Source organism: Halyomorpha halys, unplaced genomic scaffold (genome assembly GCF_000696795.3).
Source record: "Halyomorpha halys isolate HHAL.00 unplaced genomic scaffold, Hhal_1.1 Scaffold1188.1, whole genome shotgun sequence".
Classification (NCBI taxonomy): Eukaryota; Metazoa; Arthropoda; class Insecta; order Hemiptera; family Pentatomidae; genus Halyomorpha; species Halyomorpha halys.
Window position 1 is genome coordinate 21,638 of NW_027106154.1, and position 27,798 is coordinate 49,435.

General features: G+C 36.0%; 1 protein-coding gene across 2 annotated transcripts in view; it reads left to right on the top strand.

Annotated features, from left to right (window-relative positions):
- Nucleotides 1-1,247: 1,247 nt before the first annotated feature.
- The window catches only part of LOC106688730 (fatty-acid amide hydrolase 2), a 90,576-nt gene continuing 64,025 nt past the window's right edge, over nt 1,248-27,798 (top strand). The window contains exon 1 of one of the 2 annotated variants that reach the window (XM_014433315.2): nt 1,248-1,404. In XM_014433315.2, coding sequence (XP_014288801.1) covers nt 1,333-1,404 — 72 coding nt within the window. In that variant the 5' untranslated portion in view covers nt 1,248-1,332. Of the gene's footprint in view, nt 1,405-27,648; nt 27,738-27,798 lie in introns of those variants that run through there. The other variant, XM_014433319.3, reaches the window with a different exon arrangement.

Here is a 27,798-nt window from a genome sequence, read left to right on the forward strand (position 1 = left end):
CATCGTCAACAGTTTTAAGTTATAACAATGCCATAATTGATCATGTTATAACCACCTTTATTTCTTATGAGAGGAAATTAAACAAATAAATATAAAGTAAAATTGTTGGATATAAAACAAAAACTAATAACACATATTTAATAATTTATTTGCTTAATATTTAGTTGCCGTATACAACTCCAAGAATAGAGGCACCGTATTCTGGATTTGGTGGTTACATTTCTTGGTACAGGTTGTCTCCTTTAGGAACTTAAACAGGTTTTTCCAATTTTCTGGCAGTAAAGCTTGACATCATCCCCCGAAGGCCAAAACGATTCCAGACGCGAACAGAGTTCCAGGCTATGCTCCATCGTCAGGGTACATTTACAACTATAACATGTCGGCGGAGGGTTTCTTTCAAGAACATGCTTGTGTGTTAATCTTGTAAGTCTGAGTCGGGCTATAATGGATTGTTCATGACGATTTTCGGGGATTGGTGGTAGAGGTTGAGTATCCTAAGTACTGTCTTCATTTTATTTGTTTCAGGTACCTTGGACCAAAAACAGCACCATGCTTCCTTGCATTGGGTCATAACCGATTTATGGTAATCATACAGCGCCAAGTTATAATCAAGCACTGGAAATAGGGTGCATGCTACTTTAGGAGCTGGGTCAGTCTGTTCGTTTCTCGTTATACCTGCATGACTGGGGACCCACAGGAAATTTACTTTTTATGTGTTGTTTTGATTAAAGTTATGATGGGAAAAACAATGGGGTTGTACGAAATTTGGAAATTTTGATAACACATAAACAAGCGGGAATAAGAACATCAAAAGGTTGACGGAAGGTAGGCAACAGTATAAACAAAAGAGATGAAATACTAGGAAAATGTGGATGTTTATTTCCCGATATGAGCAAATTGCTCAAGAAAGCACCTCTCCGGGGTGGAGTATGGGTTTAACATCCAAATAAATTATTGATAACCAAGTAAAACAAAATTAAATCCGGCTATAAAAATTCTTGCCTTTTTCTGCCCTAACGAAACCTCAATTATGACAAAGGTTAGCTGGTCAGTGATTTACTGATATTTAAGAGGCCCAACGTTTTATTTTTAGAATCTTCTAATAATATCTAAAAAAAATTTTGCCTCCTTTTCTGTTCTCTTTAATTAATTTATGTTCAATAATATTCTTTGAATTTATCAGATATTTCGAAACGATTGTTCGTTCGATAAGTTCAAACCTCAAAAGAACCTCCTCGCTACATCATATCATTATCAAAAACAAATACTCATGAAAGTAAAATATATTTTACAAAATTACAAATAACAATCACAATATAAAAATAAACAAAAATGATTAGGACTAATGTGGTTTGCAACTTGGACGAGCAACATAATGTGCCCGTGTGTTTGTTTTTCTATATGGTAAGTGAACCATTTTATCACTATATATCTTGTTTTAAGTATAGTTTAATTGTACAAGTTATCAACATGCTATATCTATAGGGATCGCAATTTTTCCCAACTTGGAATAAAGGTGGATTCCAAAGATTGCCTATATCTTGTTATGGCCTTGTGCTGAAAAATAATGATGGGGTTACTGAAAAAAAAATAGTTAGCACCTATTTGTATACGTAGATAAGGCATCATAACAACAGGAGGTATTGGGAAATGGGGTTCTGCAATTCCTGAGTCAAAGTGCACTCGTCGTTGCTATTTTTCAGATAAGTTCTCATATTTCTTGTAAATAATATATTTAAGCTTTCTGGGAAGCTGTTGATGATTTCAATTGCTGTCAGGATATTATTAGGGTTTTGTTTGAATTTCATTTTTTTAAAGAACTGGGTATATTTCAGTAAAAACAGGTGGTTAATCTTATATGGCCTGTCGATTCTTAGGTAGGCCATATTAGAACAACATTTGTTTCCTGTTATTTTCGAGCATATTTTGCATAATAACAATGCTATTTTGTTAGTAATTGATTGTTTATTATCTGTTTTGATGTTTCTTTCTGTGCGAATAGCTTCTCTCGCAGTTAAGAAAAGAGGAAAATGGACATATAGGCAACTAAAATATGCATTGAAAGCGATAAAAGGAGGAGTGTCATTCTAAAAAGCAGCTGAGCTGTTTGGGGTCCCTAGGGCGTACTCTGAGGCAGTCTACCTGAATCTGACGAAATGGAACTAGTGTGAAGGATTCATAGGCTTGCTGATGTGGGGATGCCATTGACCTCCAAGTGTCTGAGGAGGTCGGTTTTCACATTTGTATGCATGAAAGGCTTAAAACATCTATTTGCCCATCATGTGTCAAACTTTTCTCCTCCAATTGTGTGGTGGGAATAACCGCCGACTTGACATGGTGTATGTGTGTCCAGAATGGAAAGAGTAACCTCCTAATTTATTCATATGATATTACTATCTTCTGCAATGTTTTTGAATCGTATTGAAAGTTAATTTTTATTTTTCCTTGGTAATAAAATAATGTTTACTGTGTTGGCAATATTTGTGACCCTTGGTCTCAATATGACCTATTGATAATGGTTTGGGAGAACGCCCTAAATTCATCCTAAACATCCTTCTTAATTGATTTCTGCATTTTATTTTGAAAGTAGACATATTACTTTACATGTAGGCCAATTGGTTGGGTATTGAGTGGGTTACAGCTGTTCAAACCGTAGGTAGGTCATATGTGGGCCAGCTATCTTCCTCGTAATTTATTAATCTTTCTTTATCTCCATATATTTCAATTACCCACCTCTTAAATGCTATTTCCTGACTGTGGTATTAAACAACAAATGGCATGTAAGGCATGAAGAACAGCACACTGCGGTACCTCAACTTTGATTTTCTTACTTTCTCATGTAAGTTAGTCCCTCCCTCATCAATGTTCTTTTTAGTTTCCTTTTTCTATTCTCAAGCATGAGAGTCCTGGTCATTTGTTCCAGTAATGCTTCATGGAAAATTTCTCTAGTAAGTTCGTATGGGTTCAGTGACCAGTGCAATTTAAAGTCAATATGTAAATCCTTATTATTAACTGTTGCGGCCAACATATGGTCCACAAATCGATAATTGAAACATATGATTTTTATAACGTCAAAATCTATTGTTTTTTAAACTAAAAAATAGACAGACAACTTCTTAACGTCTCACTGCATACACATATCTATCTCTATTTTCTCCTCACTACCCACTCGTAGTTGCCAGCATTCTGGCCATCTTCACCATCTTAGCCACGGCGGGCGGACTTCTTTAACTCATCCTCCAAGAGGACAAGGCGGGCGGACGTACGTCCCTTTTGTCGATCTACTTCCACGAGAATATCCACTCAGAACAACCATAACCGGGGCCCCACCAATCACCGGTGAAATAAGATTTTTTTTTATCTTTTGTTCAATTAATTTAGTTTTGTAATAGTTTTAATCTTTCTTTTTTTTCTAGTTTGTATATTTTGTGTTCCTTCTTATTATGTTTACATATTTAAAAATACAAAAATTCGACTATTCTTTCCTTTTCACGGTTGGGCTACTAAAGGCTCCTTTCGAACCCCTACCCGCCGTAACATTAACGTACAATGGTGCTGTAGAATTGAGGATACGTCGTAGTATTTTAGATTGGAAAGATTGTAGTCGTTTATGGGTCTGTAAGACTTTACCATTATAATAATAGATTTTAGTAACTATGTGTGCTTAATTTTTGTCTTCTTCTTGATCTGTAATTCCTTCTGAATAGTGAGTGCGTTAGATGTGGAAACATAATCAGATAAATTGTATGAAAGAGTCTTGAGCTATAGAAAGAGATAAGAAAAATCTTATATAAGTGTAATAAGGTAACGTATGAATGAAGCATGTAATTTGTGTCAGAACTAAGTTGTTGCTGAAGGAAAAGGTTATTGACTCGAAGCGTGTTTCAGTCTTGGAGAAAGGATTATAATGGAGCGTGTACACTTCCAGGGCGAGTGAAGCCGGAAGGCGGGGTCCATTGCTTTCGCAAGGTTTTAATTTTTTTTTTTTTTAGTAAGCAAATTTCTACATTATATCAAAAACAATTGTTTGTTTGTATCAAACATTATATTTTAATGCTTATGTTAAAATAAATTTATTTTTTATTTACTGTTGCTTGAACATATCAATTGCAGAATCGACCAAGTTAATTCAATTTCAAATTTACTTCGTACTTTTTAAAACATTAAATATATTTTGGGATCCTTAATGTTCACATTGAAATGAGTCTGAAACGAACAGAGAAAGAAGCACGAATTTCTCAAGAACGGCTCAATGGATATCCATATTAGAGATAAGTTGGGATTCCAAACATCCCACTCAACTCTCTAGTGATGGCATAGAGTGGTGGACGTTGTCTCGTCTTCTTTGGTGTGTGGAATGTTCTGTGCGGGAGTCTTATTCGATGGAGAATACGCTTTTTATCGAATCTGGCACCTGGGACTACTTTAAAAACTCCGTAAATTCCTACCCCCTACATACAATCTCATTATTCGTTACTTTCTCACTGATAGATTACTCAAAGTAAACCACAGACTTTGAAGTGAAGACAAAACTTTCAAGCAATAATTTCAGACATATTTAATATTGATCAAAAGTTATCAATTATCCATTTTCTTTTGATTCCTCTGGATGTGGGGTTGTTTGGCCCTTTAAATAATTATTGTTGTTGTTTTTTACGTAAGGAGATAAGCCGTATATCTGTATTTCAATCCGATTTGTACTCAGTGATCTACTGATAGATTAGCAAAAAGTAAGTCATATTATTCTTTCATGTTACATTTTCCTGGCTAAAAAACAAAACGCGAATATTGAAATTAGTACTCTATATACCTGGTATATATTAGATCCTATATACCATGGATACGTGTAGCCTAATCACCACCCCTAAGCGTCATTTTTGCTTAGAAGGAGGTTAGGGTTATGGTAGCCTATAATATAATAAGTACTATATTGTACAAAAAATATAATAAGTGCACAGTTGGTTTCAGTGTATATATTCATAAAATTAAATTAAACATAATAAAGTAATACTATCACTTCACAATCATGGGAATGAAATAATCTTTGCCTCCACAAATACGAAAATATATTACTAAAACATTGTTTTTTACCCTGTATTACGATGAGATTGAGAACTCTCTAATGCAATTGAAAGAGATTGAAGAAATGTGAAAAATCATCAAACTGCCAAGGACACCAACCCAAAGTTGCAGACGACACGAAATAATATTGACCAGACTATGAATTGGACACACTCGACTAACCCAAGAATACTTACTGTCAGGGTCATCTAGAGCAACATGTTGACAGTGTAACGTTCCACCAACTGTTAAACACATAATAACTGACTGATAGACTGGCATTTGATAGACACCGGATCGACATGTCATTTAGCGACTTTATTAAACAATAACAGCCCTCACATTCTGGAAATGTTTAATTACCCTAAAAAAAACAAATATGTGCGAATTCATATAAATAGTTTGATTTTTTTATAGTTTTATCACAACAAGTTTTTTTAAGACTTACTCTTTCGCCATTATGAATGGAATACCACATCATCTGTACTGATGCTTGAATAAGACACCTCCAATTTCACATCATTTTTTAACATAATGGCATCTCTACTTTGTTGATGACATGTGCCCTGTTAATATTTAATGTGATATTAGAGGCCGTGTCTTGTCCTCGTTGAGTTTAAAAATGCCTTCATTTTGTCTTAGGAGAAATCGACTGTTTCTCTGGTCATATGACAGGTTAAGGTCTGTTCTGTTGAAATCAGATATCTTTCAGATCTAATTAAAATCACGATTAACTGTTAGAACAGCCAAGGAAATATGGACTAAAAAAAATTATAAGCTGAGCCCCTCTTCGGAATTGGATAGTGACTCATGAAGCACTTGAGTATTTTCATTTTTCCAAATTGGAATGGGCTCCAACGCTTAAGAAAATTAGAGTGTACATTAAGTTGCTATTAAGCCCAATTAGCGAGGTTTCGGCGCTGGGCCTAAATTATTCCTACCTAAGCTTTAGTTCTTACATAACCTAAATCTTGTAACGGTACAGACCAAACGCCTTGTGCAAATTTCGCAAAGTTGAAGTCTGAGACAGGTCGACTGTAGATCGTCAAGGAATTGACATGTCCGGGATTTCTCTAACACTTTCGACCACTAATAGTCCAGTAATATTGCAAGTTAACCTAGAAGTAAATTTAAAATAGTTTCTTTCAAGGGATTCTAATCTAGTTTTAAATTTATAGCCAATAACTCATATTTTATTAAAAGTAGCTTAAATACGTAAATTAGTTAAATTTTAGCGAAAAATATCGTAACATAATAACAAAATGTGTATGGAGGTAAAGTGGGAGCAAAAGTATTTGCCTAACTAGTTTTTATAAAACTATTGGTCATAACGGAAATAATAATCCACTGAACTTCACATTAATACAAAGTATTTTTAAAACTAAAACAATTCTATATGAGTACAATAATTAGCTTTTTTAATTAATGGAGAAAAATTTAAAAAATAATGAAATCCTCTAGCAAAAAATATTTGCCCATTTTTTTTTTTAGTTTTGAGAATAAATATAAATTTAATATTTCGTAAAAAGTTCATTGACATCAATAATTGCTTGTAGACATCTCGGCATGGAGTGGACCAAGTTTTTAACCAAGTTAAGACTGATTGTTTTCCATTCTTGGATCAATTCTTCTTCTGGCACGACAGAGCGTGGAGGTGCAAGGTCACGCGCGGTGTGCTACGGATACCCATCGCGCGAGTTAAGGAACCGGTATTATAAATTTAAACAATTCCCCCTTGCCCAACTGAACCTAAGTCACTTTAGACATATGGTTGCATATGTCCACATTCTCCTTACAATTTTATAGAAAAAAAGCTCAATAAATACAACTAGGTTCAAAGAAGGTCCAGAGTCCTTTCAAGCCCTTAGTATCCTATATCAATAGCTAGGGCTGACACTTAAGCAGGTACATGCTGTCATCTCACAAAGGACTTGCATCAGTCTAACTTTTTTATGTTTTACACATGAAAGTTTCTTTCGTTTCTTCCAATTTCTTGGAAGCCTCACACCCTGCTTCTAGTCCACGCCTATTTCTCCCTCCCAGATATTTACTTATAATTTCATAGTATCTGATTGGTCCAAACCCCTTCTCCTATTTCACTATTCTTTCTACCCCCTCTTCTCAAGTGTTCATATATATTTCCTAGACTAGATAGCTAAGTTAGAGAAGTTAGAATATAAAGACTAGTAATAGTAACAGTAACATGTAGTTCTTGTAAATATGTTAGAATAAAGTCATTTTAGTCTTCACTGATTTTTTATGATATGTAACTCGAGTTACTTGACGAGGTTTCCATACGGTGGGTCCATTTCGAATTCTCTCTCACGCCTATTTTTGTGAGTGCCACCCATTGGCTAACGGGCCACACAAATGCCCGGGGGGAGGCCGTGAGTGAGCATTATGTAATTATCTGCTTGAAAAAATTCCGACTAGGACTGGGGATGGTACTCGCAACCTTTGGGTTGTTAGGGAGGCGCGCTTCATCGCTGCTACCGTCGCTCCCCTTGGACTAGCACTTGTTTCAAATGGTTTTTTGCAGTGATGTGATGCTTTCTCACATTCTGATGCAAGATTTGCCATAAATTTTTTATAATATTTATGTCAGGTAATTGAGGAGGAGCTGTCTTCGCACATTAAATATCAACCATTCCTTGGTTTTGGTGGCAGTGTGTTTTGGATCGCTGTCCTGATGGGACACATATCGGTGCCGGATACCTATTTTTCGGCATTTGGATGCAGGTTATGGCGCAATATGTTCACATACCCCTCAGCATTTAAAATTCCATTAATGGAAACAAGATTTCCCACAGACACATGAGACACTCCCATACCATAATATGTCTAACACTATGTTTTACTGTTACAGAAACATTTTTCTTTTTCAATTCTCCCTTACGCCGCCTTCAAATACTCTTCCGCCCATCGGACCCAAACAAAATGCACTTTTTTTTTTCATTCTTCACGTTAATTTATGACCAGTAACGGAATAGTGAGAAGATCAGTTCTGAACCTGGAGAATTTGAATCAACACAACCAACCTCAAGCTGCTGTCAACCAAACTTTAGCAGCTGGCAACTCACCTCCGGAGGGGATTCGGCCATTACCAGAAGTAATTTAGCGCAATTTCATGCCACGACGCTAGAATGGATTAAGGTCCGTACGGCAAGCGCCCAGGACCTGAGGAAGGCGGTGTCGGACCTAGAAAAATTCACCGGAGAGACCAAAGAATTAAATAATTTTTAAAAGGGTGTGATCGCCTAATGGGGCGAATAGAAGTGAAGATGTCAGAGGATCTACTGGACAGCGAGGATGCAAAAGCACTGAAAGGAGCTGTAGTCTGCCGAGTAAAAAGAAGTATCCTAAATCGGACTCAAGCAGACGAAGAGACCCCAGAGGAGGATATATTCATGATGATCAGAGAAACGAAAAAACCGAGACATTATAGTGGGCAGTATGCCGCAGAACTCCTGCCCGAAGGCACGCTATAATAGAATTCAAGATAAACTCAGCGAGATGATGGAGACAATCCAAGTACATGGTCGGATGCAATTCCTATCCATGGAACTGAAAATTCGGCTGGTTAAAAAAGAGGGGAATGCCGGATGGCTGGAATGGAAGGAGGGATGCCGAGAGACCGCTCGTTTGTGGAATGTGCTCAAGATCACATAGAAACAAGCACTAGAGAGTTGGAGGCCCGATTAGAAGTAGAAGAGCCAGGGTGGACCAGGATATAATAATAAAGGCCTAGAAACATGCCCAACCCTTGGAGGAGGAGAGAACATGGAGAGGGTAGAAGAGAGAGAGCTAGCAACCAAGTAAATAGAAGAAGCCTAGCTAAACCCAGGAACAATAATCGGCGGGAGGGACGCAAGTGTCACGGTTGTGGAAATATTGGGCATTAAGTGGCACATTGCCCGCGCACGTGATGCTTTGAATGTGGGAATGAGGGGAAGATAGCCAAACAGTGCTCATACATGTACCGAAGAAGAGATGTGGGCCGGGGCGAACCAATGAAGATCAACGCCCAACAAATACGAAGAAGCCACCGTAGGTTGAGTAGATCTTCAGATGAATCTACTGAAGTATCAGGAGCATGAGAGACCGAAGAAGAAGCCATGGAACCGAGGTATTCAAGGGGACAAGGTGGAAAAAAGAGGATGGAAACGAGGAGAATGGAGGCGAGGGACTGGAGAGAGGAAGACGCGAGACATCTGAAGGGGTTGTCAGTAGAGAGGCGACCGCAGACTGCTGAATTACAACGTGAGCGGCGGTCTGAGAGAAAAATGCTTTATTCATTCATGCAGCCCAAATACATCGGGTTGTTACATTACACAGCATACTAATAAATTCGTGATCGGACATATATAAATTTCATATTTTAACATGATATAATAAAGTAGAAAGAAAACATTTTTTTTTTTTCATTTTTTCTCACAGTTTTCCTTTACAATCAATTCTACACATTAAATACAAATATTTCACTTTATTCATTTCCCCCCTTTCTTGTCCCTTCTATTTCACAACTTTTGTTTCATTTTATCAACAGATTCACTCTCCTGAATTGCCTTTCTCAGATCCTCCCCAGTGACCCTCTAAATAAACTCACCGTTAGACAGCGATGTGAAATCAAACCAGATAAATACCATTCATAGCAGTCGATGAGCTTACAGTAAAACAAACAAGTAAATACATTTTACCAAAACAAAACTAATACATAGATTTAAAGGAAAATATAATAAAAAATTGGTTAAAAGAAATACTAGATTGGATACATAAGTAAAACAAAGATAAATAAAAATAATAATAATAAAATAATTTAATGAATAAATAAGTTAAAACACACAAATCAACAGGCCCACCTACTAAAATATAATAGAGATAGCAGGAGTGAGGTTTCTGGTGAACGCTGGCAGTTCCAAATCATGTGCCGAGAAGCCTTGCAAAACTGTGTGATGGAGATAGGACACCCAAGATTCAGGAATTCCAATGTAAATTGATCACCCTGGGTGGCCCTTGTGACGTAGAGGGGGAGGTGGAGATAGGGTTGGACCGGTGGGTATTTAGTTGGGAGAACTTGCCTCTACATATTGTAGGTAGTGTGCCGAGGGAATACAAAGTGATTGTGGGGTGTGACCTCCAAAGTGTTGGAAGGTGGATACTTGGGTTAGTAATATCAAGAGAAAATGGAGAATTAGGTTGGGGGTAAAATGTACAAATGCACTCGACAAAGAAAAACCGAGGGCGCACAGGTCGGAGCAATTAATTAGGCTGAAGACTGGAGACAGAGACTTAGAAGAGAATATGAAGATTTTTTTTTAAAGAAGAGGAGATGCTCGAGGCAACCGGGAAGACAGTCCATGAGATCATACTAAATGAAGAATAAGGTGAAAGAAGGGAGATACCCGCAGGCTCTACGTCACCACATCCTGGAAGAGCTCAAAAGTTTAAAACACCCTAATTCGAGAGAGGACTATAAGGGCACGGCAGCAGACGGAGAGGAAATACACAACAATCATGTTGCTCAAAGAAAGTTATGGGAAAAGACCCGGGGAAGAATGAAGAAGGAATAATCTAGGAAGGTGGCTCGGGAGAATTTAATGTTCACAGTTAGGATGGTAGCGACCAAAATCGGGACGATCGTATATAGAAAGTTGGGGCCTAACAGGGGTAAGGAGATACAGCGATACGAGGATCCATTCAGGGTGATAACCATTAGAAAACATAATATTGTTACAGTTTAGAGTATAACAGAACCAAAAAAGAGGAGAACTGTCCATATTGAACAGTTAAAACTTCCAGCAATGACAATATAAAAACTGGAGTGTCCTCATATTGCCACAACTAGATTATATTATAAAAAAATATTGTTGTTTATTCCATTTAATGTTTTTTATTTAAGGTGGTTAGTGAATTTTGTAAATATCGTTTTGTTTTTTTCAGTTTAACTTGTTTATGTTATTGTACAAAGATTTATTCCTTATTTATTTTATTCCTAGGTTTAAAGTATGTATATAGTGATTAGTTCAGCAATCTTATGATTTTTATATATATTATATATTTATTCAGGATGTGGTTATAATATGAGCCTCAATCAAGATGTTTTCCAATAATTACATATCTGTTTAAGGTAAGGCTGATCTTATACGTCCTCAAAAAGTAAATAAGCTATAATTATATTATGTTACCGATACATTTTTAGAATAATATAAAGTAATTAAACTAATATGTCATAAACGTTTCTTGAAGATGTAGATCAAGCTGATAAATACACCATTTATGAGTACCTCTATACTTAATCTCGTTAATTAGGCAACTAATTGTGCCGTTGCCGATCAAGTTAATTTTCTAAGGAACCATTTTTAAGTGGTGGGTGGGCTTAAAGAAGAATTTCTTACTTAATTCGCTCCACGTGCTTCATTTGAAGAATTTTTCTATATTTTTGACCTATTACTTATAATTACACTCCTATTAAATGCAACTATGTCGAAATTAAACCAACTATTGAAAGACAGTGATTGAGTAAGTAATTAAAATCAAATAGGCAAATCCGTTTTTTTTAATCATCAGTTGCAATGAACACAACGATATGCGATTTATAAAGATAAGGAGAGACTAACAGGTGCAGGTCTGGCATACAGATTACAGGAGGTAGATAACCCACCATCGATCAAATGGTTTTGTATTTTTTAAATTCATTTCTAGAACATATGTTCGTCGAATCGCAGGAAGTTTTGGAGGAATTTAACTGCTGATTTGATATCAAAGTTTAACCATTTTATCTTGACAACATCTAATGAATTATTTATCAAAAATTCGCGTCATTAGACGATTGAACATGGCTTCCTTTGGCTGCCTAAAATATCTTGTTAACAAACCCTTTACTTAATATAATTGGTTAGGAATTGAGTTAGTTGACATAGCAAAATATAGTAAGACGTAAGTACCAATTTCATTTATTTTTTTTCGTTTAACCCATTTCTGGAGGGAGGGGAGAACGGAGGGTTATCTACAGGAAACCAATCTATACTAACAGGAATCGGAAAGTCAAGTGTTTATTCCGTGGGACTGCTATAAAATAAAATTCAACCCCACTTGGTCGTATACGAACCAGTGCCGCCGAAGGTTGCGATAGGCTCTCTCGTCCATGAACGGCCCAAAGAAATAGTGTTCTGACCAGACAGTCCATATTCTAGTTTCTGGTGGAGTAATGCCTGAATCAGATTAAAGTATTCCATTTCAGAAGGGTTTGATTGAAGATAAAAAAGAAAGTTTGAAAGTACAGAATTTATTGAGGAATAAATTGAGATACGTTGTAAAGAGAGAGGAGTAAGCCAAATGTAATATAATGATGTTAGCAAGTTATAACGAATTTAGATTTTGGGAATGTTCCTCAAGGTAGTATCTTAGGTCTTATTCTTTATACGGTTTATACAGCTGACATCCCAACCCACCCTAACACAGTCCTAACAACATACGCTGATGACACATGTATAATTTCTGTAAACAACGACCCAACTAATGCATCACAAACACTACAGGCACACATAAAATCTATTGAAGAATGGTGTAAAAACTGGAGAATCAAAATAAATCCTCACAAATCCCACCAGATCACCTTTACTCTCCGTCGTAAACCTCTGCCCTCCTATCCTGCAGTATCCTTTCTAAATACACCACTAATGCCTGTTGAACAGATTCGATACTTAGGACTCCATCTTGACAATAGACTTACTTGGAATCCACACACAAGACTGAAACGAAAGAAACTGCTCGTAGATTCCGATTGCTACAACACTTACTCAACAAACGCTCTAAACTTCCCATTCACTACAAAAAATTAGTATACACTACAATAATCAGACCTATTTGGACATATGGAATTGAGCTCTGGGGCTCCACCAAACCATCAAATTCTTCCCGCATCCAATCGTTACAATCCAAAATCCTACGTAAAATCCTTGATGCTTCTTATTACGTCACAAATAAACTCATTCACAAAGACCTTAACATCCCATTCGTTGCAGATTTGCCCAAAACAGATATGCGTCTTTTCATTCCCAACTCCTTAACCATCCTAACTCATTAATTCTTAATCTTTCATCCTTAACAATCCCTGATAATCCTCCGAGGCGTCTGAAAAGAAGATGGCCACGGGACCTTCTAATTTAAATTAATGTTTGAAGTACCACTAATGGGTGGTTCCTTCCCAAGATTTTTAAGTGTATATGAAACATACTAAATATTTATCTATTGTATAATTGTGTACAGTTGTAAATTACATTAAATAAATAATTAAAAAAAAAAAAAGATTTTGGGAAGTGATATAGCTAAAATGAAATGATGATAATGATGGGTACCGCTTCGTGTTAGAAGATGATTCGCTTACTTGCTATGAACCCCACATGAGATAGGACTCCTGGTGTGTGATCTGTGGTACTGAAGTGCCGACCTCTAGGATGTGTGCTCTCTGTTCCCTTCTTGCTTAGCTGGACATCTCTTACCAAGGGCAAATAGAGACTTCAGGTTCCAACAGTGAGGGATTAGCCCTCCAAATCAGCTCTGGTTGGCCCTTTTCTCTATAAATGGCGCTAATGTTTGTAATTTCCTGGGTCTTTCACCCAATTAAAGTACCTTGTTCCCCTCAAAGCCTAAAACCCTAGGTCTGTGGACTGAACCACTAGTATTAATTAGCAGTAATTAGGTTTCGTAGAGAAGAAATATTACTGATTGTTGCTGTACTTCCTCATCTGTCCCTAGTCTATTCCTCAAAAAATACATTTAGTGAGCATAAGTCCTTTATTTTATTTTTACAGTAAAATTTTACTGGCCCACTCTTCCCTTTCTATATGATAATGAAGTATTTTCGTATATTGGTGTTTTTTACTATCTACCGTTTTAAATAATTAAATCCATTGGTAAGACCAAACATTTTTTTTGGGTGACATGGTATGCGAAACGCCAGTAAATCTATTTATTTATTTTCTGGCTAAAATGCTCTCTAACATGATTTTTTCATACAATATCGTAGTCACTCAAAAACATATTCCATTTTCTTAGAAATTCATATTTTCCAGTTATTTTTAGTCTCCATATAATCTCAAAAATTGAACTTACAGTTCGGCATAAAATGCCTGAAATAGTTGTTTTGCAGCTGTTATAATCGCCTTTAATAAAACATGAGATGTAATATACCGGTTAACGATTTTTAAATATTTTTTGAATGTGTTTGAATATGTTTAAGCACACTGCTATAGTTACAATAGGCTAAAATTTCCCCTTGGCTTTATCCTGGACAATTTTCTAGGATAAGATCCCGGAATATTACCAGTCTTTTGTTGTGCTATGAATCGTCGTGATTGACATGTATTTGTAAAAATCAAACCACCACTGTCCTTTAAATTTATTTTTAATGTTTTTTACATGTTAATTTCCCTCATTAGCGAATTACTCTACTACATTACTCAGGGTAATAGCCCCATTGGCACGTCTGCAAATCAGAGCCTTGTAACAGGAAAGATGTAATATGCAGTGTGAGTGATCAGAATGATGTAGGACTGGCGAGTGAAAATTGTAAAATATTTTTTTTAACTTTCTTTAAAATGTACAATTCATTTAGAAATGAGGAAGTAGATCGTTGGGAACAAACAGCAGTCGAAAGAAAGTCGGTCCAAATGCATTTCATCTTTTTGGCAGGTTTGCTTTCGCCGATTGTTACCGGATTTTGGGTAAATTAGTTTGGAAAGGCTATACAGGAAATGTATATATGTAAATAATATGGCTTCTTTTGCCTAAATCATGAATATATAATCACATCCGACTAATTTTTTATACGTAAAAGCCAATATAATCAATAATATAGGCAGAGACTAATGAATTGTTTATTAAGATTAAGATTTAGGGATCTCACGCCTGTTGGTGGGCCGAATTTAGGTGACGATTTATCTTGTTGGCTGACTGTATATCCTTAATGTCCTTCTTTTTTCCAAATCTAACAAAAAAAACTTCAAATATACTTGCTAAAATAAAATTAAATTCATCCAATTTTAGTCTCAAAACAAATTATATTTCTTTATAAGTCCGACGTTTCGGCCATCCTCACAATCTATCACAAACAGCTTTTATTATACAAATAATTTTTAACAATTCTAAACAAATAACAATATTCTTAATAAATTATCTTACCTTAATACAATTTTAAGACTATATCAATTTAAAAAAAACAAACAAGCAGGCTAGTCTGCCTAGGTTATTAATTTCAGGTCACAATTACCCTATGAGACATTAAAACTTTAGGGAATGACTTAATTTTATTAACAAGCAATCCTTTTCTTATGTTTAATTACCTATTTTGTCTATTCTTCATATTAAATTAAAAATTTTAATCACAGTTAATTTTTTACAACAATATTTTTACCCTTCCCCATACTCAGATCAGGCATTTAATTTATTAATGTCAACTATATTTTGGTTAAATCTCCTATTTATTTTATAATTACAATTCATATCAAGGTTAATTATAATTAGCAACATTAATTGTATTAAATGTTATATTTTTATAAATTAATTTTACTTAAAATCTCTGCATAGTGTTGGTTCAGATTTTTTGTGTCTGTTTTAAAATTCACTGTATAATTAATGTTTTCTGATATGTACTCAAGGTAGTGTTACTGGGATGGACTCAAGTATTATTCTTTTGAATGTATCTTTACGTAAAATCATAGTATTTTCAAATTCATGTGTATGCTGGTTATGAATACTTGCCAGTATTGGCACTTGCGGCCCCTGGACCTTAATATTGTAACCCACGCCTTCAACTGACCCAGCCAAACCCCTTATAATGCCATATGGCAAAGGAAGGGCACCAATTACGTTTGCATATATTTAGATATATATTAATATTGTTGCTATTTAATAAAGGAGGTAAGAAGAAAAAAAAACATGAATACTTATTAAACTTAATATTCTTTTCATACTTACAATATACTTCTCCATTTTCTTCTGTCCTCTCCCTGAAGGTCCGTTTCTATCAATATATTCGTATACTACCGCAATCTATACAGTTATTTTTCTATATTCGCCTATAAATCTACATTTGTTGGGACCTTCGAACATCACCTCGGGTTTGTAACCATGGAATGAAGACTAAATTTTTTTATTATTTATGTATTAATTGATTATTTTAATATGAATTGTAAATTTTTTTTCACGATATTTTAGCAATATCAGCATAAAGAAAATTGAAGGTCAGTGGACGAATTCTAACATTCAGTAAGTAAGAAAATGTTCCAGGTCCCTTCGTACGCTAACCGAAATAATTTAGTTTTTATTCTTAACTGTACTCTAGACCATTGATATTTCGAAACTAGAGTGAATTTAAATATTTATAAATTGTTTTTCGAAACTCAATTGGCTAACCTCAAGGCTAAAAACTTGTTTTTATTTGCCTTAGAAAACAGTAAAAAGAAAATTACAGCCTGTCATTTGTCATTTTTAAATGTGATATGTTTTATGAAAGTGTTTTTCTATATCCTAATTATTACGTGAATAAGATATAATTTAATTTCTTTTTTGAATATCTGGTGTGTCCACTCTCATAACTTTCCTTAGCTCTCATTGGCTGCTTATGTGAGACCAATACAATAATGCCTTGCTTGATCTTCACAAATATAAGTTTCTTAAATATTTTATTTAATTTTCTTAGTTGATCTTATTTTACAATTTAACTATCCTTCCAACGGTCATCTGGGATGTTCCTAGAGATTTATAGGTTCCGAATTTATCAAGAAATGAATAAACTAAAATTGAATGGTAATTAAGACGATTTGATCCTAAGCTAATGCCAGCAGATAAGCTGCTAGAACACACTTCCAGAAGTTCTTTTCAACAGCCCAGTCTTCCCAGATCCAATCGTTACAATCCAAAATCTTACGTAAAATCCTTGATTCTCCTTTTTACGTCACAAATAAACTCATTCTCAAAGACCTTAACATCCGTTTCGTTGCAGATTTGACCCAAAACAGATATACGTCTTATTCCAAACTCCTTAACCATCCTAACCCATTAATTCTTAATCTTTCATCCTTAACAATCCCTGATAATCCTCCGAGAGGTCTGAAAAGAAGATGGCCACGGGACCTTCTAATTTAAATTAATGTTTGAAGTACCACCAATGGGTGGTTCCTTCCCCCAGATTTTCAAGTGTATATGAAACATACTACATATTTACCTATTGTATTATTTTGTACAGTTGTAAATTACATTAAATAAATATTAAAAAAAAATTTTAGGAATTTTTCAGGCTGGGAAAATTTTTGTTCAGATTCTGTATGTTGGAAAGGTCCTGACACGGTCGAGGATTGACGAATCGACTGTTCAAATATTTTTGTCTAATTATTATATTTCCATGAATATATTTATGAAAGACTAAGTAATCGGAAAACTGAAAAAAAAGTTTTTAAATGTAGTCAGATTTGATTTAATTCCCATTTCCTACATTAAACTCTTATACACTATGATAATCTGCCTATTTGGGGGCTCCTCCAAACCATCAAATTTCTCCCGCACCTAATCCTTACAATCCAAAATCCTACGAAAAATCCTTAGTGCTCCTCAATATGTCACAAATAAACCCATCCATAAAGACCTCAACATTCTATTCGTTGCAGATTTGGCTTGAAATAGATATACCTCCTTTCATTCTAAAACCATGGCCACTGCATCTTCTAATTTCAAGCAATGACTGAAGTACCACCATTCGGTATGTGTTCTGAAATATTCATCACAATAAATTTGTGAGTATATTTTTTTATACAGTTGTAAATTTCAATAAATTAATGTTGATACTGTAGCGGTATAAGGTGCCTAGAAAATGTCTTGGGCATCAAATCGTATCTTTCTGAGAATGGCCTACCTACTGGTTTCCTCCGCGGCCCAATCTTGATAAGAAAACATATGGTTGTTAATTATTCACTCTGTCAACTCCTGTGTGCTTAAATATTTGTCCCTGCGTTTTATTTATGATTTCTAAGGACACCTCGTAGCGTTAAGATATTTTTCTACATAGGTGACGGTTTTCCATATTTATAGGTCCAGTGGGCGTTATACTCCAAAGCCCTTAAATTTTCCTCAATAAAGATACTATCTAACGCGAAAAAAATTGTTGAAACCGGTAGTTTTTAAAATAATGATGTTAAAAAAAAAATCTTAAGCTTTACAAATAAATTCAAAACGAGACAGAGCCGTGTCAATTAAAAATAAAAATATTTTTATGAAATCCACGAAAAAAACTCATCGTCTTAATATACGGAATTTTATTGTATATTTCACCAAAACAGATTGCTGAGTATTCTATAAATAACGGAATTTAGTAAAATAGTCGGCTGCCTCCCAACGAAATTGAAGGCTCATCTGAAAATACGTTAGTTTACTTTCTATATGTTTACAAAAAAGTATAAAGAATAGTACAAAAGCCCGGTGGAAAAAAAGTCAGTTATTTACCCCAATTTTCGCTTAGTTTAATGCAAACTATGTTACGTATAATTACTAGTAAAAATTTATGAGTCTGCCAAGTATAGGTAGGGGAAATAAAAAATAACAGCTCTTTCAAAATTAAAAAAAAAATCAATTTTTTATTCGGAGCTCCATATCTTTCAAAATACCAACAACACTAGAAAACCTAATTAGAAGAACATCGTTTAAAGTAAAATTTCTAAAATATGAGACCTAGAAGAGCTGTTTAGGTTAAATAGGTCCCGAGATACAGTTTTTTGTAATGAAACATTTCCTGAAATATATACTGAAAAATCAGTATTTAGTGAATTTATTGTGGGAAGTATCTATCTCAGGAACCATGGGACGTATAGATATCTATTAGCACTAAAATTAAAGCTAGTTCAAAGTGCTATAAAACAGTTTAGGACATTTATCATCTAAGGAGTAGTAGTTTTTATGATATTTATTAAAATAAATTTACAGAATGTTGATTCATAGTTGTTATTTACGAAAAACTATATCCCAGGAACAATTGTATGTACAGATGTCTGTCAGAAATCAAATTGCAGAGAGTTTAATGTACTATAAAGTTTTTATATTAAATAAAATAATTTTAGTTATAAAATAGAACGTTTATCTTCGTAGACGTAGTAGTTTTCATGAATTTTGCATATGGAATTTCGTCCCAACAATTAAAAACCAATATATTTCAACAAATGTCGTACAAACTAAGACTATTACGAAGATCATTTACAACTTTTAGCTTTAATTTAAGTGCTAAAAGACACTGGTACGCCTCATGGCTCCTGAGTTATAATTTCCCGCAATAAATTCAGTAACTATTCATTTTTCAATACATTTAGTATGAAATGTTGTTTTTAAAAAAACTGTGTCTAAGGAAAAATTGAAGGTGAACAGCTTATTAAGGGCTCATGTTTCAGTAAATTTACTCAATTTTAAAAGATTTTCTCTAATGTTTTCTTGTATAAAAAAATTAATTTTAACGATATGGAACTCCAAATGAATAATTATTTCTCTAAACGTTTTGAAATATCCACCATTTTTTATTCCCACTCACAACTGGTTATTACACCATATGAAGGTTTCATACTCAAATCACTGGTTTTATTCATCATGATTGTAGGTATTTCTTCCATGTTTTTTTCTATTATTTAACCTTTGTATGCCTTCCATTATAAACTCCATAACCACCCAAACCCACAAGTTTCTAACATTACTTCCTCTTCCATTTCTGGCAATCCTCCGAGGCGCCTGAAAACAAGATGGCCTTATATTGTAAACTGTTTTTAGAGTTCTACTACTGGGTAGTTTCTCTACATGCTGTATCATCATTATCATTATGATCAAATTCACTTGTATTTTTTATACAATTGTAAATATCAATAAATAAATACATAAATAAAAAACCTTAGTATGGATAAAAGGTCGATTCTGGCGCAGGGCTGGCAACAAAACGGCGCCCATTTTCCACCAAAAATTCTAACCTTTAAATGCTCCATCTTGCGGATTTGTTTAAATTTATCTGTGTGCCTTTTTTTTATCTCTCATCTAGTTTTTATTTTTTTTTTCTCTAATTTAATATCATTAGCATTTTTGACTTCCGAGACAGATGTACATAACTTATATTATTGTTTACTATAAACTATTCCAGTTTCCTCAGGCTCATAGTCTAATCCAGATTAGAATAGGACACGGACCCCCTCTCCCCGACGATAAGGAGCTTCGGCATGCAAGGCAATAACCTGTAATCATTTTTTTACATCTGTCAAATTTTCTGCTTATACTGGAGGCCTACCTAGGCAAAGCATAGCGAAGAGTATTCTGCAAGGAATAGCGAGACTTAGTACTCTTAGTAAAGGTAGAAAAGTAATGTAACCTACCGTAGGTTCCACTCTTTCCTCAAGGATTATTCTTCCTAGTGCCGGGTTCCACGTTAGAGAGTGTAGAAATACATCAAAGTGTATTATAAAGATTTCGTTCTATGAAACACCTGAAAAATAATAATAATTTTGAGAACGCGAGATCCTAAAATAGCGTAAATCCTATATTTTTTCATATATCGAAATCATTTTTACGGGTTCTTTCATAACTTTTTAAATACTTTAAACGTGACTAGATAAAAGAATGTGTTGTCTGGGAACTTAAAGTTTTCACCGCACGTGTCGCACATTAATTAAAAAGCAATGGTCAAACTTTGGAAGTAGACCAACAACTTTTTTCACTGGAATTTTTTGATTAGATCATCCGTTTGACCATGAAAAACATTTGAGCTGATTAATATTGAATATTCTATATATTTATATTTTTTTTTGCCATCACTCCACACGCAATCCACCCATCTTAATTTCCGACAGTTGGCCGTCCGTACATGGATACTATCATTAACATCTAATCGAGGAGTCACATATATCTGCATCTTGCAGATGTGACCTGTCCTGAGAGGTAGATTTAATTATTTGCACGTTTACATAAATATATATGTTTTAATAAATTACACAACTGCATGAGTTATACAACAATTATGTAATTATCGATAAATGCAATGTCAATTAAAACTTTTCAAGTAGCTCTAGAAGGTGAAGCCTTGATCACACTGTCATGTACATATTTTAGGTAATCATTTCACTACTTGAGAAGCTATCAACTCCTCATTTTTTAATTGAAATTTTCTGGTTAATGTGAGGGTTAGCTTCTTTTTTTTTTTTTTTACTATCTTTCAATCATTTTATTTACTTTCATTACCAACTAGAAGAGAAAAAAATTATATTCGGCTAAATATTTCTTTATCCTGATTTCAACAGATTCTGTGTGTTTTTATCATGATTGCTTTTTTAATGGATAGATCAATTATGTTGATTTTTTTTCTCTTTGAAGGTATAGATACTCGATGCCTATAGCAATAAAACTAGTTTCCCTATTGAATGTTGAGCAAAAACGAATCTAAGGATTCTGAATACATAAAAATCAATATTTGTTAATTCGTACTTTAAGCACTGCCATGCCGTTCTTCCGTGGGCCTTTTTGCGATACGTTTAGAATTCCTCCACCCCCCCCCCGCAAGATTATAGGCTAGCCAGGTCATTACTTTAAAAAAAATTATTAACAAAATTAAGCATTTTTAGTGTATAGTATACATTTTCATCATGTTTATTAAACGCTAATCGGTTTGTCTCTCTTTCTGAAGAATAAGAATAAAGTATTACTGATTCTATTAAATGATTTTTACTCATTAAAATTAAAAACATGTAATGAGGATTTCAGTAAAGTAGGTCAACAATTTTTTTTTTTTTTTTTTTAGGAAAAAGCAAATCATATATGTTTCTAGTTTCGTCTGGAACCCTCATATATCATTTTCAAAGAAATAAAAAATTAGAAATTTTTCACCTTGATTTTTTTTTTGCATCTTATCTCATTCCTAAGTTAATACAACCCTTGAAAATCTGGATGTCTTTTCCTTTTAACCTATATTAACAAAATTTAGATTTTGTATCTAAGAACATTTAAAGCGAAGGGAGTTGGGTAGGGGGTGAACACGATTGTCAGTAATTGTTTAATTGATAATTCGCTTCGCACAGTGTCCAATTTAGTACTGAGAAATCGTAAAACAAAGCCCACAAAAAATGATTAGAAATAACTTGCTTTCAGATAGTTACTGTCCACTACTTCTAGTTGTATGTAGGTCCACCACACTTTTAGCTGAATAGATGTGTGTATATCTTTAAACAGACGGAGATTACCGAATGGGAACTTGTTTTAGAATTTGATTACGCTTTATTTATTACCGTCAACTATTTAAAAGAAAAAAAACCATAAAATCAATTCCAAAGGGTGTCTTTTTAATAGTAAACCTCTGATAAATCATTTAGGGTGAAAAATCTAGGTACGAGATAGAGAAACAAGAATAAATAAATAGGTATTCGTATTTTTCTTTGTGTCTGATTTGTTTTTTAAAATTCCCAACTTCAATGCTCTTGAAAACAAGAAAACTTGATGAAAATCCATAGAATATTTCCGGATATTATTCATTTCTACTTTCACTTACCTACACATGGAATATATAATAAGAGAAAGGATTGAGATTAAAAAATTACGAATTCCAGTTTTCGACAGAAATACACATAAGTCTCGCACAATGATCCTGTGTTTGAATTGCCAAGCCCAACAACGAAAAGTTGTATAAAACAAAAATTACATGTTTAAGGTAGATGTATGCCTGGGGTGTGACAGAAACGTTCGACTTTTCGCAAGTGATACTTAACAGAATCGATTTTTCTCATTTTATTTTTTTAAATGCTGCTTTAGGCAGACGAAGAGACCCCTTGGAGAGTTATCAAGGAGAGTTTAAAGAAGACGTTGGGAGGAGGACGATGGGCCCTAGAAGAGGATGAATATGTTTTATTACGATTAGAGAGACAAAGAAACCGAAAGAGTCTAGTGGGCAGTATACCGCGGAACTATCGGCACGCTACAACAGAATCGCTGATAAACTAAGTGAGATGATGGAAACAATCCAGGTACTGGGTCGGATGCAATTCCTGTACACGAGTCTAAGGATTCAATTGGCGAAAGAGCTAAGGAAAAAGGAGGGATTTGTTAGAGAGCGCTCGTTTGTGGAAATTGCTCAAGTTCTCAAAGAAGCGCTAGAGAGGTGGAGGCGGATGGAATACCATCGGCCAAGAAACATGCCAAACTCTTTGAGAAGAAAAAAACAAAGAGATGGTAGAAGAGAGGAGCCAAGTTAAACCCTGATACAATGGTCGGCGGGAGGACCGGAAGTGTCAGGGGTGTAGTAAAACTGGACACCTGGTAGCACAATGTCCCCGCACCCAATGTATTGAATGTGGGACAGAGGGACATATTGCTCGACAGTGTCCCTATATGTATCGGCGGAGGGAGCAAAATGTGCCTGAACCGATGGAGGTCAATGCACAGAGATTACGGAGAAGGGTAATCCCTCGAAGGACGAACGTATCCATGAGTCAGGCCACGGAAATGTCTGAGAATTCAGGGACAGAAACCGAAGCAGGGGACTATGAGCGAGAGGATAGCCAGTAAGGCAAGAGAAGAACATGGAGACGAAAAGGAGAAGCCGCTAGAACACGCGGAGAGTTCTGAGGAGCGTGCCCACAGAGGGGCTACCGAACGTTGTAGATCAAACATATGAGAGGAGAACACGGCGGTTTGCCTATAATACAGATTGCAGGAGTGAGGTGTTTGGTAGACACTGGTAGCCAGTACTAGCATGTGTCGAGAGGCTGTGGAGAAGTTGTGTAGTAGAGAGAGAGCACATCGGATTCAGGTATGTCAGTGTAGCTTAATCACCTTAGATGCCCCTTGTAAGATAGAGGAGAAGGCGGAAATAGGTTTGAACCATTGGGGATTTATTAAGGGCATCTTGAAAGTGCATATTGTAAAGACCATGCCGAGGGAATATAAAGTAATTGTTGGGTGTGACCTGCTAGGGAAGGTGGGTGCCTGGATTAAGAATAGCAAGAGAAAATTGAGGATTAAGATTGGAGGTAAAACCTACAAATGTCGTCAACAACAGAGAGACGAAGGTGCACGGATTGGGGCAATCAATCATGCTAAGGACTGGAGATAGCGACTCAAGAGGGAATACCAGGATATTTTTTTTAAAGAAGGGGATATCCTCGGGGCGACCGGGAAGAATGTCCATGAGATCCCACTGAAGCAGGACAGGGTGACATGAGTAAAGGAAAGGAGATTCCCACAGGCACTACGTCACCACATCAGGGAGGATCTTAAAGGAAAGTTTAAAACCAGAGGAAATCATTAATGATAGAATATCTCCATGTAATAGCCATTGTGGGCGGTTAAAAAGAAGAGGTGAAACTACTAAAAAGTACAAAGTGGTGATAGGTCACAGGAAACTGAACGAGAATACCTTTGACGAAAAGTATCCGATCCCCAGATTTGAAGACATTTTAGACAGGCTGGGTGGGGCGACGGTATTCAGCACACTGGACTTCAAGACTAGGTATTATCAAATTAAATGCACCCTAATGATCAACATAAGACTGCATTCACTTTTGAAAGAGGTCACTATGAGTTTACAAGGATGCCGTTTGGCCTCAAAAAACGCCCCTATAACCTTTCAGCACCTGTTGGACGAGTCTCTGAGAGGAATTGACGAATCCGTTTGTCAGATTTACATGGATGACATCCTTGTGTTCATTTTGGGCTCAAATTACCGGAGGAAAAGTTGGCGTTGGAGCAGGAACAAATAATTTTTGTTGGGTCACACGCTTTCTAGGGAGGGATTTAAACTAGACCCGGATAAAGTTTCAGCAATCCAGAAAATGTCAGTACCTATTGACATAAAAGGAATTCGGAGGTTGTTGGTGACTCTAAATTATGACAGGAGGTTTCTTCCAGAAATGGCGGAGTATCACGTTCCACTCAACAACCTACTCAAGAAAGGCAGAAAGATGACCGTCACTCCGATGGTGGAGGACTGTATCAGACGGTGCATGGAGAGATTGCAGCAAGATCCGGTACTAGCTTTTCCAGATTTTAATCGGCAATTCACGATAACCACAGATGCGAGTGAGTATGCGCTAGGAGCGGTGCTGTCTCAGGAGGGTGGAGGGGGAGAGCGACCAGTGGCGTACGCCAGCAGGCGCCTTACGGAGACGGAAAGCAGATACCGCGCAACGGAGCGAGAACTCCTGGGAATAGTGCGGGCCATGGATCACTTTGGACCATATGTGTTCGGCAGAAGGGTCAAGGTACACACTGACGACAGACCACTCCAGTGGGTGGGAAAACAGAAGGAATTGTCAGCCAGGATAACTCGCTGGAAGGAGCTTCTAGCGGCGCAATATAACATGGAGGTTATACATAAACCGGGCAAAGGAAATGAGGTGGCCGATTGATTCTCTCGAGCCATAACCACGAAAGCCGTGGAACAAGAAAATGGGGAACCATCCGGTGTCATAGGGAAATGGACGCCTACAGAGGAAGATCAGGATGAAGCGGAAGAAGATGGTAGGGAAGAATCTTCGAATAACGAAAGTTTGGCCGAAGAAAGACCAGGGGACATAGAGGAAATAATTAATGACAAGAAGAGACAAATTATTTGGAAGACGAAAACCACCGGAATGACCGAAATTAAACATAGTGAGTATGAGAGAAATAAAATAACGACGATGTGGTCTCAAACAGGCGTGAAGAATGACCAGATCTGTGGAATTTTGAATAATGCTCCCAAGCCTGGGGAAGAGCATCATATGCATCAGTATGTTGGCAACGAAATCGTTTGGGAGAAGATCAAGCGGCTATGGCGTGATGAACAGATCGGAATGGACAGGGCATTCATCCGTTGCAAACTGATGATGGAAACCCTTCTGGAAGAAGAACAATAATGAGAAGTCACCTTAGCGTATCATCAGGGTAAGACAAATCACCGGGGAATCCATGAGACTATGCAAGCGTTAAAGAGCAGATACGTGGGGAATGAGGAAGACTATTTCTGAGGTTGTAGGAAGCAGCGAGGTTTGTCTACGCCTTAAGTGCGACACACATCCGCCTAAAGGAAGACACCTACCACAGATGCACCACTCAAAGATTTACAAATCGACACAATTACATGGAAGAGGTACAAATGGGTGACCATGATTGACCTCTTCAGTAAAGTGCCAATGGCGCACCAGGTGCAAGATAGGTCTTCGGAAGCAGTATTGGCAGCTCTCCACTTGTGATTTCAGTTCTACAGAGTTCCGGAACGCATTTCATCGGATGGTGGAAGAGAATTTGACAACTCTTTGATACGAAAGGAAATGAAGGACTTGGATGTGATATGGCACCTCAACACAACAGGACACCCCAAAAGTAGAGGAGACGTAGAGCGGCTACTCGGAACGCTGAGCGATCACCTTCGATTGTACCAGGTAGACCAAGGACTAGAACCGGAGGTGGCAATGCCAAAGGCAATTGCGACATACAATCATTCGGTGCACACTGTTACGGGGTTTTCACCGTTTGAGATCCTTTTCGAGCTTTATGGAATCCGCCGGGACTACAAGGGCACAGCGGCGGACGGTGTCGAGATAAGGAGCAATCATGTCACTAGGAAAAATCTATGGGAATAAATCCGTGAAAAATTGGAGAGGGAAAAAGCCAGGAAAGTATCTCGGGAGAATTTAAACCTCACAGATAGGAAGAGAATGATAAAAATTGGGACAATAGTATATAGAAAGTTGGGATCAAACAGGGGTAAAGTGATACAGCGATACGAGGGACCATTCAGGGTGATAATAATAAGAGAACATACTGTTGTAACAATTGAGAGCATTAGAGAACCCAAAAAGCGCAGGACCGTTCATATTGAACAACTTGTCCTCATCTCAGCTTATCTGTTGTGTCATGTTTTCTTAAGTGGTGATTTAATTAGTTTTTAATTTATCTTTGATTATGGCGATGTACTGAATAAATTACGTTGCATTATTTTTAATTGTATAAATTCATGATTTTTTATTTGTTTTGCTTTACTTTTAGTTTGTAATAAGAGTTTATGAGGAGTGTCAATCTTTTGTTTTCTTTATTGTATATATACGTTATTGTAAATAGTTATTGTTGTTGTATTTTATATTAATTTATTGTATAGTTGGGATTACGAGGATTTTTTGTAAATTTTTTTGTGGGGAGGGAGAGTTACAGCCTTAGTCAGCTGTAACTTCGATGTCAGCTGACTGAGGAATACAGTTGATGGAATGTATTTAAAGAGATGTACCGAACCCAATAAAGCGAGTATGTAACGGCAGTTCAAGCGAGTTAGATCTTATTCCTTCTTCTCTTTTTTGCTTTTTTGACATTTTGCTTTCGCTGATACTTAACTTATATAGTAGTATACATATTCTATTTCTTAGACTATGTAGGTACTTATAAAGTTATTATGAGGGGTACGAAAAAAAAGACGTTTTTCACTTCCTGCGCGAATTGTATATACATTCGGTAGTAAAAATGCGAAGATAAACAACTCTATTAAAATTTTATAAATCTATATGATAAAATTTAGAAGCAGTGGATTGGCCAGGACTGGTGAGATATGCGGTTCCTTGCCCTCTCCACAATCTCCTTACCTTTAGTCGAGCCACAGGTGCCTCAGTCGCCGGCGTGACTTCTCCCTGGCTCCATCCTACACGGTATTCAAATTCAAATTTATATTATACTTTGTTATTTAAAATTACTTGTAAACATATATAA